General features: G+C 45.7%; 1 protein-coding gene across 15 annotated transcripts in view; it reads left to right on the top strand.

The window, feature by feature from the left end:
• The window catches only part of CRACR2B (calcium release activated channel regulator 2B), a 46,433-nt gene that overhangs the window by 14,093 nt on the left and 19,923 nt on the right, over positions 1-12,417 (top strand). For 14 of the 15 annotated variants that reach the window (XR_009486902.1, XR_009486903.1, XM_059849124.1 and 11 more), the window contains 4 exons: positions 5,461-5,716; positions 7,152-7,263; positions 9,768-9,945; positions 12,125-12,271. Coding sequence is in view for 13 of the 15 variants with exons in the window: in XM_059849124.1 (XP_059705107.1) it covers positions 5,461-5,716; positions 7,152-7,263; positions 9,768-9,945; positions 12,125-12,271 (693 nt within the window). In the remaining 2 variants the exon portion in view is untranslated. Of the gene's footprint in view, positions 1-4,192; positions 4,351-5,460; positions 5,717-7,151; positions 7,264-9,767; positions 9,946-12,124; positions 12,272-12,417 lie in introns of those variants that run through there. The other variant, XM_059849140.1, reaches the window with a different exon arrangement.

Genomic DNA, 12,417 nt, shown 5'->3' with positions numbered 1-12,417 from the left:
GTGTAATAACTTCTTGTGTATGGGATCAAACCTGTCTTGTCCAGCGTATGCTCCAGGAGTGTGGTCACTGTGTGCCTAAACACCTGGTAAATTCCTTCCCTTGAAGTTGTAAGGCTTCTTTTTCTGCATCAGGAGTAGAAAGGAAAGGGTGTGTGTTCTTATGATTTGTTTAAATAAATGGCTTAAATATTTAGCTTTAGTATGGGGGTGGTTTTGTTGTTTCTAATAATATTGTCTTAGGCGGAGATACAGGAGGATGTCTTTTGGGAAACCTCCCAGCAAGTATCTGAGCACTTCAGTTTGTGGCACACCTGTATACTATTATTTTTTTAATTTTCCCTTCTACCACTCTGTCACCAAAAATTCAGTGGTACAGGAAAGCTTTTCGTTATAGGTTCCCTCTACAGGACCCAAACAGTGGCCTTGTTCTGTAATCCTGGGTAAGCCACTCAGCCAGTTGTGCTTAGTTTTTCCCTCCTTTATTAACTGTTGGTTCATTGTCTTGCACTGGGGAGGACTGCTAGGAATGCAATGTATTCAGTGCATGCACAATGCACTGCAGTAACTAGGGTCATCTAAGGACCAGCTGTGGAAATTTGGCTGCACTCCTCAGTTTCCTTTCCTCCTTCTCATTAGGCTGTGGAAAAAACCCCAACACTCCAAAGTTGTCATGTGCACATGGTGGTCAGGGTCACCTAGATAAGGGCTTGGCTGTTGATAGCATTTTATCTGTGACTTTCCTGTACCTCTTTAACACTGCTTACAGCTACAAGAGGAGAAGTTTTTTGAGGCAATAAATTGGAATTGATGACCTTGTAGTGCTACCTTGAAAGTAGTACCTCCCTTTTCCAGGAAAAACAACTAGTGTCTGTTCTGTTTGTTGAAATTTGTAGTTTCTGTGTTCAAGTTTTTCATTCTTCAGCTTTGAAATTATTTGGATGCTTGAGTTTCACATGTAACTATCAGTCTCCAGATATTGAATGCTCAAGTGCTAGCTGTCACAAGCATCAGGAAACAAACTGGAAGAGCTGACAGTCTATAGGCATAGGCAGGTGACGTGACTTACCCTCAGCCATATGGCCAGCTGAGTCAGGATTACAATTCAAGCCTTATGATTTTCCTAAACAATGCCAAGCCCGTGGGAGCCAGCTGACTTGCTACCACAGCTTTGCAGAGGGCAAACCTCAGTTTATGTCTTAGGTAGTTAAAACAGTCATGTAAGACTGGTCTGAGTTTCCTCAGTGTAGAAACACAGGAGCTGATGCTAGCTGCCTTTATGGCAGGCAGTTTCCTGTTCTGTGCTGTGTCTGAGAAGATCTGTTTGCTTTCCATGCTCTGGGAAAGTCGTCTTGCAGGAGCAGGTGAATTTTTGCTTGCTAAGCCCCAGAACATACTATGGCAGGGGTTACCTGGTATAATCCATAGCTCTGGATCAGGTTTTTGAGATGCTGGACACTGCCCAAACCTGGACTGTGCTGTATCAGAGCTGACCTTGAGCATAGGCAGCCAATCCTGTGGGGTGGGGGAAGACAGGGCTCAAGAAGAACGTTGCCAGCCAGGGCAATTGGAGCCTTCTGGATCACTGGCATTCCCGTCTTCCCATTATATATCCCAGGCCCTGGGAGAAGAGTCTTTGGTCTCCAACACAGTTCCCAGGGGTGAAGGGCTTGTTTGAAGTTAGGACTCCATCTCTCATGGAGTTGATACTGGTTGAACTGTGCACCCAGAAAACTGGAAAAGTCCCATGAAGCTCTGTCAGCACCCACTGGCTGCAGCAGGCACCCTGTTTCTGTCAGCATGTTCATGGGAACAGTGAATGCTTTCATACAGATTCAAAGGGAGTCTGGACAAGTGTCTTGGAAGATAAGGAAGGAGCCACGTGGCTCAGGAACTGCCCCAGGCTGACAGTGGCTATTAGTTTGCAGATGTCTTCAGGGAAGTCTTCTCTTTGCTTGCCCTGCTGTAACTCTTCCTTCACCAGCCATTCACAGCCTCTGTTGAGGGCAAGATGCTGGGCTAGACCCACTCTGCTGTGACCCATTACACACCTTTTTATGATGGATATCAACAGCTCAAGATGCAGAGATTGTCCTGGCTCCAGATTAGATGTGGAAATGATTCTTACTGGTGCTCACTTTTTCTTGCCAGAAGGGACCTAGAGAAACTAATCCAGGCAAGAAGTTTTAGTATCAACCACTGGCTTTGTCACTGGAGGTGGCTTGACTTCATCTCTCTGGCAGAGCCTGGCAAGTTTACCTGACCAAAAGCCTTAGCTACCTCTACATATCTTCTCTGCCTTTGCCCCTTGTGTTAGGAAAGCATGGTTCTTCCCAAGCTGATCTTTCTGCACTTAAGCCAGCTCTGCTAGCCTCACTTTTGGATGCCAGTCCACAGTTCTGGTTCTCCAATGACCTCAGTCTCTTTCAAAGTGGTCTTTCTGTCATGTTGTGCATCATGCTGATGAAGCTGCTGCCCCAGTCCTTTGCAGTGGTGATCTGTAACTGGGGAAGGTATGACAGCACTTGCTAGACTGAGATCTGCTTTGTGCCTCACCTGTACCATGCAGAGCACTTACAAACAGGGACAGAGAGGAGGAATTTCTCAGTCACAGGCTTCTGGGAGACAAGTCCATCAGAGCTGCAATGTATTTTGCTTTCTGGGGCTCTCTCTTATTTGCTACTTTGTTCTTCTACAAGTGCTGTCTCACCATTGAAAAAGCCACATCTGGCTTGAAGCCACTTGAAGCAGCTTGGACAAGAGACTTCCTGCTCTGAACACTGAATTAATGGGCTTGGTCTTTTACACAAGTGAAATCCTTTCAGACTTTTGTCCATGTCAGGCTCCCATGTCAGCTCTTCTAATTAAGAGGCTTTTAACTCAGCCAATGTTTGGGAGCTACAGTGCAGCTGGGCTTTTGATAAAATGAGGAAATGCTAGAGGTAGGGATGTAATGGGTTGGATTTCAGCTTCAAAAAATGTCTCTGAGAGAGAACAGAACATCCTCCTTGCAGCACCTTTTGTTTGCTGCAGCAAAGCTGGGGACACATCAACTGTGTGGGCTGCTCTAGAACTGATGAAGCTGATAATAGGAAAGTAAGGTCATCTTTACTTCTGGGGTTCTCAGTGTCTCTTAGGCAGCTTGAGGGATGTTTTAAAAAACTTTGCTTACTTGTGCCTTTTCTTATTCTGGCTATTTTCTCCAATCCTGTCCTGGTTCTTGTTTTGATATCCCTTTTGCTTTCCACCCCTGCTGCTGTCTGGAACAGGATGCTGCTTGTGCTGAGGCTGTATCTTTGCAAAAGGAATGGGTCTGGAAAAAACCTTCAGAAAGGTGCCTGTAGAAGCCAGTAATTATTATTCACCAGGGTGGCTGTTATTCCTCACCATAATCACCTGTAAAATCTAGGAAGCATAAGATATTTGGGTCCTTTTTGTTTTTCTTTCAAGGCCAGCTTTGTCAGTTTTACTTGACCATGAAAAGTAAGCTGGTGTCCTTTCTGACTTTATTACTTACACACACGGTCTTGTCATCAGAAGCAAGCTGACTGTCCGGCTAAGGTATAGAATCTAACTTTAGTCTCCAAATTTTGCTGTGTTGGCTCCATAACACAAAAAGTGCTTGGTAGGAGGGTTTGTTTGAGAAAGAGCAAAAGAGAAAAACATGGTCTACCTCCTTATTTTTTATGCTTTCTCCCTTTCCTTTCTCTGCTGTATTCCCCAAAGCTTGGGTCCAGTTCTGTGTCCATTGCTTGCCAGGGATGTTTACTTGACTAGAAACAAGTAATAGTCCCCATTTATAGGTAGTCTTCTGCAGAGTTGAGTGTCACTTGAGCCAATATTTATTTGGAACAGAGGTGCCCTGGAAAAACAGCGATTTGAAAGGGGGAATGAAGCGTTCTGCTTGTTCTGTGAAGCAGAACCACCCGCTGGCTCACGGAGCAGCAGTAATAAACAGAGTCAGGGAGCGTGGGGCGCAATCGCCTTCTCCTTTTGTATCAGCTTCGTATCCTTCTCACATGTGTCATTCTTCCTGGCCATCGTGCTCTTTATCCTCCCATTGTACCAGGAGTGCAAACAGAATTAGTTTGTTTGTTATCGTGGCATCTGTACGTGGCTTTTAATTTCTTGGAGGTTAAGAAAACGCAAGCAACCCAACCCTCAAGCCCTCTTTGTCCAGCACTGTTTAAATCTGCTCTCAGCCTGCTTGCACAGCTCACTTCTGCCCTGCAATGCAGAAAACAAGTCTGCAGACGGAGAAATCTAAAGCAATTGGTGCAACAAGGCTTCAGAAATGTGGTGGCATTGCTGAAGAGGAGCTGTCTGGAGAAGGTGTCTGATTCCATGAGATCAGTAAGTCAGAAGGTGGCTTGGTGTAGGGGTGCGTTGTAGGCATTGTACAGTCACAGTGCCAAGCTGAATTGGGTGCTACCCTTCCTTTTTGCTTTAGGTACTTGTAAGTGATGGGAAATATTTTCTTTGGCCTCTGAAATGTCTCCATAGTTTTGTGGTTTCCTTCCTATAAAGGTGAATGTTTCAGATTAAAATTCTGTTTGGCAGCTCATGAGTTCTCAAAACAGACTCTTGAAGGCAAGAGGTCAGGAGTGCCCAGCTTATTAAATTTTTCCCAGTGTAGGAATTGTCTGACCTTTCTTTGTACTGTAACAGCATTAAAAAAAAAAAAAAGATGGAGCTACTGTTTGGAAAGCATTAATAAGAAAATGTGAGAGGTGGAAGGCCAGACAGAAGACCTGGCTGAGAGAGGGCTGGGAGTGACATTTCTTCTCTTTCTTCTGTCACTTGCACAGATCATCCTCTTATCTGCTCTCATCCTGCTCTGGATTCTTGCAGTTTTAATGCAGGTTTGGTGCTCGAAGGTGTGGTGCAGAAATGCAACAAGAGAAAGCAAAGTACATGTTATTGCCAGAGGAACCAAGACCAGAGAGGAGCAGCTTGCAGCGTTTGAGCCCCATCTTAGCTGACATGGGGCTATCACTGTGCTCCCATGCAGATTTACCTGTGTGCTTCAATGTTCCCTTCTCACCCTCCTGACTCCACTGAAACCTTCCCTTGGCCGCTGGCTTTCACCAGCAAAGAACTCTGACTGGACTGTGGGTCTGAGGCAGAGGAGGAGAGATGGCAACAGGGCCGCCCTGCTGGGTGCAGGGTGGAGGGTTACAGATGTGTGGAATGCTGAACACACCCATGTTGTGTACAGGGTTTAATCTATATGTGGTGTGTGCCTCAGTGTGGTGCGTCTCTGACACAAACTTCCTTCCCCCCTCTGCTCAGTTCACAGATCCATGGAATACTGTGGGTTGGAGGGGGCTTCAAAGGGTATTTTGTCCAGATACGGATGCTGAATGTTGTTCTGTCAACCATCCAGGCATTTAACTATATCATGTGTGGCTTGGAAGTGGAGGGTCATGTTTGACTGGGTTTTCTCTGTTTCCTGCCCCACAGCTCTTCTGTTTGGCTGTGCCTGGGGGAAGAAGACTTTGAGAAGATGGAGAACCAGAGTGGAGTGCTCTTGGGATATGTCTGCTGGGAAGGAAAAGAGGAAGGGGGTGAGGAGAATGGGGTGGCTCCTCGTGTTTCTCCTCCCAGCCAAATGAGCAGACTGGAAGATGTGCAGGTGGAGATGCTTGAGAAGGCAAGGGAGCTCTTCCAGCTGTGTGACAAGGATGTGAAGGGTTTTATCACCAAGATGGACATGCAGGTGAGGGTAAAACATTCCCTTTGTGCTGCTTCCTTTGTCCTGGGAGGATCTGTAAAGTCATGGGTGGCAAAACAGGGGACAATGTGGCACACCTCCACTCTTGGGAAGTGTGGGTGTGCATGTGGCATCTGTCTTATTCAGATTTCTAGGAACCAAACTCTGGCACAGACACCTGCTAGGAACTAAAATTCCCAGGAGGGCCTCACACCTCCAGAGAATTCCTGAGACAAGTGGGACGGCAATTCAAAATTTTTAAGGAATGCATAAAATAAAAAAAGTTATGTCTGTTTTTGCAAACATCAAGTATGTAGTGGATGGGAAATCTGGAGGGGAAAAAAAAAAATCTTTGGTCTAATTTAAAAAAAACCCAAAACAAGTCCCCCAAAAAACCTACACAATGAACAATGCATCAACCTCTCTAAAAAAAGTTGAGATGACCAAGTTATACAGTCATAGTTAAAGCCTAATCCAAAAATTTACCTTAGACCTGAGCTATAACTTTGCTCTACAAATATGTGTTTTGCTGCTTTCTGTTACAAAAGTACTTGTTAACAAATTCCCTGTAGTTCTTAGTGACTTTTTCTGTAAAAGTTTATCAGAAAGGTTACATGTGGATTGTTTTTCTCCTGCCCCATCTCTCCCTACATCCATAAATAACACTTGACAGGTTCATGCCACTTTAAATATTGACTCATTTTGCTTTGGTGTGATGCCTAATTTTTATAGTTATATTAATAAATTTTATAAAGTTTTTATGTAAAGCTGCATGTTTAATGGACAGTTACAAGGTTTTATTATTTGTTGTTTGTTTCTTTGGGTGCCCTCCACACTAGGTGCTCTGGATGTGCATTATGAAGGGGAATTGTTTTGCTCCTTGTCCATGGGAGTAGTGATACAGTCCCAGCAGGCAGAAAGTGACAGAGGAAAGCTAACTCACTGTTATGGACTGAAGATTTCCTTTGGGATCTGCAAGAGCTTGGAACTGAATCCAGATACCCACAAGTCTGACCTCCCTCCCTGGCCAAAGAGATGGAGCTGGTACCTGGTGTGCCCAGAGCTCTCCTGGGAGCAGCAGTGGTCACAGGAGGCTGGCAGTGCCACCACTGAGCAGGAGTGGAGGGAGGCAGGCAGTGAGCTAGAGACAGTGGTTCTGTAGTGGGGAGGAAGCAGGTTGAGCTTTCTTCAAACAATAGAACCTGAAATTCCCTCTCTGAAGTCCTGGTTGAATCATCCAGTAATGGAAAAAGTCAACATATCAATGACTCCAGACAGGTGTTTGTGTCATCCCTCAGCTCTACTGGCAGACTGTCACACCCTGGGCAGGATGCAGTGCTGAAAGGGCACATTGCTGTGGGCCAGAGCTGAGGATGGCAGGGACACTCACAAGGAAGACTTGAGCTATGCCTCAAGATTGTGCATTCTTTTGTCTTTGCAGCGGCTCCAGAGTGAACTCCCCCTAACCCCTGAGCAGCTGGAGACTGTTTTTGACAGCTTGGAACAGAATAATAAAGGATACCTGACACCTGTGGAGTTCAGTATGGGTCTAGGTAAGGACTGCACAGAGGCAGAGGAAAGAAAAAGCCCACCTGTGACAGGATGGTTTTTATTGGCAAGAAAGACAGTGCAGTGTTTCTGCTGAAGCTGCACCAGCTGTGCAGGAAAATGTTCCATGCTCATGTGAGCATCACTGGAGAAGGGTGGGTGTGTATCCCCCTCCTGGAGGCTTTGAGCTGCCTACCTGGTAGAGCCAGCCACAGAACATCTCCTGCTGGAGAGGGTACATGCTGCAAACTGTGCCTGGCTATCTGATTGGAAAGTTGTTCATCTGCATGGAAATGTGCCTCTTGGCAACTGTCCCCAGCTGGTAGTCGTGCTGTTCAAGGGCATCAGTAGGAGTCTTGTTGGTAGGCTAGACCACTGGCAAATAAGCCTTTGTTGCCTTCTTGCTGCTGTATTTTCCAAACACTAGGAGAATGCTAATCCTTGACCAGAGTCCTCACCCCACAGCACAGGTGAGCACATCTGCCTTGTCAGCTCTCTGAAAATCTGCACCTCTGAGTGCCTTCCTTGGACATGCAGAGGTGTTAAGTGGATCAGGACAAAGCAAGTGTACACAGGTAGTCTAGGGTTTTCAGGAGTGATGGAAGAGGCTCCTGAATTTTGCTGTCCCGATTGCTCAGATTGTGTTTGCTCCTAGCTTTCTCACAACCTGGGAGAGAGGGCTTTTTAATGCTGCAATTTGAATGTTCAGAAACAGCCACATGAGAGGAGAAGTTGCAAAGATTTCATTTAAATAAACCAAATAACCTCTGTCTTGGGCCAGCCTGTACAGGGACTGCTTGATTCCTCTGAGTGCCTGCTGACTACGCCTGTTCCTGCCCTGTGCCTCTGTCCTTCTTGTCTGGTTCCACTACTTTGGCAGAAACAAGAGTCCTGTCAGGAGTGGGGGCTTTCCAGTCCATATATGTAGCAAGTGATGGACACAATTTGGGCACGTTGACATCCACGGTGCCCTCTCTGTTATGACTTGGTTACTCTCAAATCTCGTTGTATGAGGCTTTTGTCCCATGGGCATCATGAGGGCATCTGCCTCAGTGCCATTGCTGGAAGAGGTAGGCAAGTTTTCTCTTTGTGTTAGGTACCACCCTGTGCTGGCAGCCTGGCTCCATGGCACTTGCTCCAGTCTAGGCAAAGCACTTAATGTCTGCATTTCTTTTCTTTATGGTTATTCTTTGTGTCTGGCATTACGGAAATCCTTTCCAGACTGACTTTGGCCCTAACTCAAGAGTTTGGCCTGGCTGTCTTTCTTATGGAGTGTGCAGGAGCAAGTCAAGGGAAAGCAGTTCAAGCTTCAATCAAGTCTGCTTCTTGAGAGGGCTCCTTGCTCCTTCTAGGATATCAAAACAATCTTCAGATCATTCTTTACCTCAATTTTCCCATCTCCATCTCAATTTTCTCATCTGTAGAAGAGAAATAATGAGACATAATGACTCTTTCTGAAAAGCAGACATCAAAAGTGCCTAATCTAAACTGTTCTCCTTAATGAACTGTCTGATCATCGGGTTTTAACTAAATAGGGCCTGGATCGCCACACCGCAAGTTTTTTACAGCACATTTTAAGAGAAGCAGCTAAATTCTGGATTTAGGGAGGTAAGAAGAGGTAAAGTCTAGTCCTTGAAGTGTAATAACGATGGATATTTTTCCCCTTAGAGTAGCTTCATGTTCTCTGTGCTCTGTGAACATCCTTGACTCCTGGTCTCGTAGTTGGGATGTAATTTCTGCCTTTTGAACCAAGCAGATGTATTTTGGAAAGGAGGAGTAGCTCCTGCTGAAGGCCTGACCTCTGTATACAGATGAGGGGCTTTGTTTTGGATAGGACTGCTCGGTTTGTTTCTTTGAGAAGGATTTGTTCCCAGCACCAGTATTTGTCACATGCCTTGCATAGCAGGAGGTTCTCGTGGCATTCTCAGCACGAAACAATCCCGATAGCTGGAAGCCGTCTGGACGTGGGACGGGGCAGGAGGAGGTGCTTGGAGGGCGAGTTCACTCTGCTGTACACAATCCTAGCAAGAGGCAGTCCTTGTTGCGCAGCGCTTGACTCAGAGCAGAGGGTAATGAGCCCCTCCTCTCCTGTTTTTAAGCGGAGGAGCTGCAGCATGGTGCAGTCCGGGGCCGGGCACGCAGGCCGGTGGACGCGCGGGAGCGCTGGCGGAGCCCGGAGCGCCGCTCCGTGTGCAGCGAGCTTCGGCCACGCTTCCCGTGCTGGCAGCCCAGAGCCGGGGGTGGTGGCTCATCCGCACACAGATGTGAGCGGAGCCCGGCAGCCTGGGCTGGGCTGGCAGCCAGGGTCAGTCCCAGCACTGCGGAACGGACACTGACATCACTCGGGACGTCAGAAGGGAGGCACTTCGCTGACCAGGAGCTGCATCCTGCACCAGCAGCATGCACGAGGCTTCTCCTGGAGCCCTGTCAGGCTGCCATGTAAATAGCAGCTTATTCAATGACGTCCAATTTGACTTTATTTATTCTTCTTCTCTTCACCTTCCACCAGGAAAGTTAATAGGGATTGAATTGTGTCAAGGGGCTGGGAGAATGGATCACTCCAGGCATGAGGAGACCTTCGAGTCAGGCTGGTCAGATGACTTGGACCCTGCAGATGATGATGATGATGAAGAGAAACGATTCTGTTCCATGATGGAGCAGCTTGGAGCAGCCCAGTTGTTTGAAGAGTAAGTAGGGGAGTCATATGGCATTGCTTCTACCCTGTTTTGATCTGGCAGTACCAAAACTTCAAAGTACCAGAAAAGACCAAAGAGGTGAACTGAGCTGCTTGCTCTCTGAAGTACTGCTTGGACTCTCTGCACTGCTGCCTTGGGTTTTCGTGTGCTTGGCAGCAAATGCAGTGTGGTCTGGGTTTCCTCATCGGGTACCAATTCCTTTTAGCTCATTGCTTTTCACAGTTTCCCAAATTCAAGTTCATAACACAGCTGTTAAATGGAACAGCTGGAGGCATACAAGTCCAGCACAGGCAGCAAATGAAAAGAAGCATGTGAGGGTTAGATGAGGTAAGGGGGATGAGTGTGCTCTCTGTTCCAAAATGGTGTGTGACTGTTCACATATTTTCAGACAATCATTTCCAAGAGTCTTTGTGAAGGATCTGTGCTCAAGGAGCTGCTTGGGACTGTGCTGGTCTTCAAGAGTGTGAAAGGCTAAACTGGGCAAAGGGGGGCTCCTGTGAGCCTTGAAACTTGGTACTACTAATGCCCTTGCACGTAGCCCCAGTGGAGTCTGCAGGCCCCAGTGTCATCCAGCCTTTTTTTAGGCTTACCAGCATGAGGCATTATCTGGTTCTTACTGATGCACATCTGCAGGGCCTGGGGTGCCCAACTGCATCCGTGGCTGTCCTCCTTTTCAGGCTTTGCACTCCAGCTGTGTTGCCATTTTTCAAGAAGCAGTCCAGATTAGGGAAGGAGGTCGACAGGATTGGAAACAGAAGCTGAAAGTGATGTAGTTTGCTGCTTTCAGAGGCACATCTGTCACAAAACAGACTTTTTTTTTTTTGTTATTTTCATTGTGATGCAAAGCACCTGCATGTTTTATTGATAAACAACTTCTGTCTGGAAGAAATTCTGGAAAGCTGTTAGGCTTCAAACAACAGGATGACACTGTGAAAGGCCATATTACTGCTCTGGGAAAACAGTCTCTACTGTTTATAACTCTGCTTTGAGAAGCAGAAGTCCAAAGTGGAATTATCTTGTGTTTTATTTTGACCACTTACTGGCAGTTTTATGCAATGAGTTTACTAGCTACTACATGTCACATATTTGTGCCAAACCAGCTGTTGTAAAGCAGTAATATCAAGCAGGAGCTGATTGGGGTGAGAGCAGGAATATGAAAAATTTTCACTGTTTTCTCTAGAAAGAAAGTTTCATTTCTTAACACGACTCAGTATGTTCTTTTATTTCAAATATGAAGATCTGATGAAGTGCTATAGCTTTTTAAACTTGGGACAGAAAAAGAAGGCTGTCATACAGTACTGGCAGAGGAAATCAAAAGCTTTTTGCTTGGTTTGTTTCGCTTGTGTGTTTCCCCAAAGAATACTAAGGGAGACTAATACACGGGCAAAGAAAAATAGCTATTTGGATTCTGACTATAGGTATAATTATTCTGTATCTTTCAAGGCAGTTTTTCCAAAGTGTTTAATGATTAAAAAAAAATTAAATAAGATCTTCTCTAAAAAGAAACATGAAGTGATGTCTGCAGGCTTACAAGACACTTTGGGAATGAAGTTTGGAAGTGCTGTGTTCAAGTTGCAATGAATTAAATGTCAAAACAGTGTAATCATTATTGTAGATTCAGAAAAAGACATCTTTGGTTTTCCAGGGTTTCTTCCATTGTTATCCTGATGTGACACTTCAGCAAATTTGCATCTTTTTTTGTGCTTCAGTTTCCAAACCTGTAAAAAAACTAAGGAGGACTGTAGCAGCCACCAGTACAGTCTGAGTGTAAGAAAAACACCAAAGATGTGTCATGTGTGCTAAACTTTGTGTGCTATAACAGTTTGACCATAACACACAGCAAATTTGCTGGATATTCATTTCTCCAAGTCTTAATGTAGACACCAAATTTATCTATGAATATTTGGAAAAGCAATCATTCCATGTTTGCTTCCTAGATTATTTTTCTTTCCTTCTTGCAGATGACCTCTTTTACTTTGACCTACAATAGATCTCACTCCACATGCATGCTTTGTCACTGTCCACTTTCCCTCTTGGCTGTAATGGTGTAACAGAGATGATCACAGGAGAATGGCAGTCTGTCCTGAGTGCATGTTGGAGTTGGAATAACAGCCCATGAGATGACACAGTAACCCTTTGGCTTTCCTTCTCTCCTGTATGCTTGCTGCAGCCCACATGAGATTCGGGAGCTCTGGGCTCGCCTACGAAAGGAGCGTCCGGAGCTCTTATCCAATTTTGAAGAGTTTCTGTTGCGTGTTTCGTCGTACATAAAGGAGGTGAATCATGAGAAGGAGTCTATGGAGCAAGCATTGAAGAGGTAAGGAGAACATCATGGCCATTTGCTGCCAGGAGCCAGTTGATGTTTGGATCCTGCCTCATGCTAGGAGAGACTGGGTTACAGGGTGCACCAGTAAGAAAGATATTTCTTGCTGTAATAAAATGACTCTATCTTGGTCTGTTCCC

Source organism: Haemorhous mexicanus, chromosome 6 (assembly GCF_027477595.1).
Source record: "Haemorhous mexicanus isolate bHaeMex1 chromosome 6, bHaeMex1.pri, whole genome shotgun sequence".
NCBI lineage: Eukaryota > Metazoa > Chordata > Aves > Passeriformes > Fringillidae > Haemorhous > Haemorhous mexicanus.
Note: the sequence above shows the minus strand (reverse complement) of the source record. Positions and strands in the feature narration are given on the sequence as shown.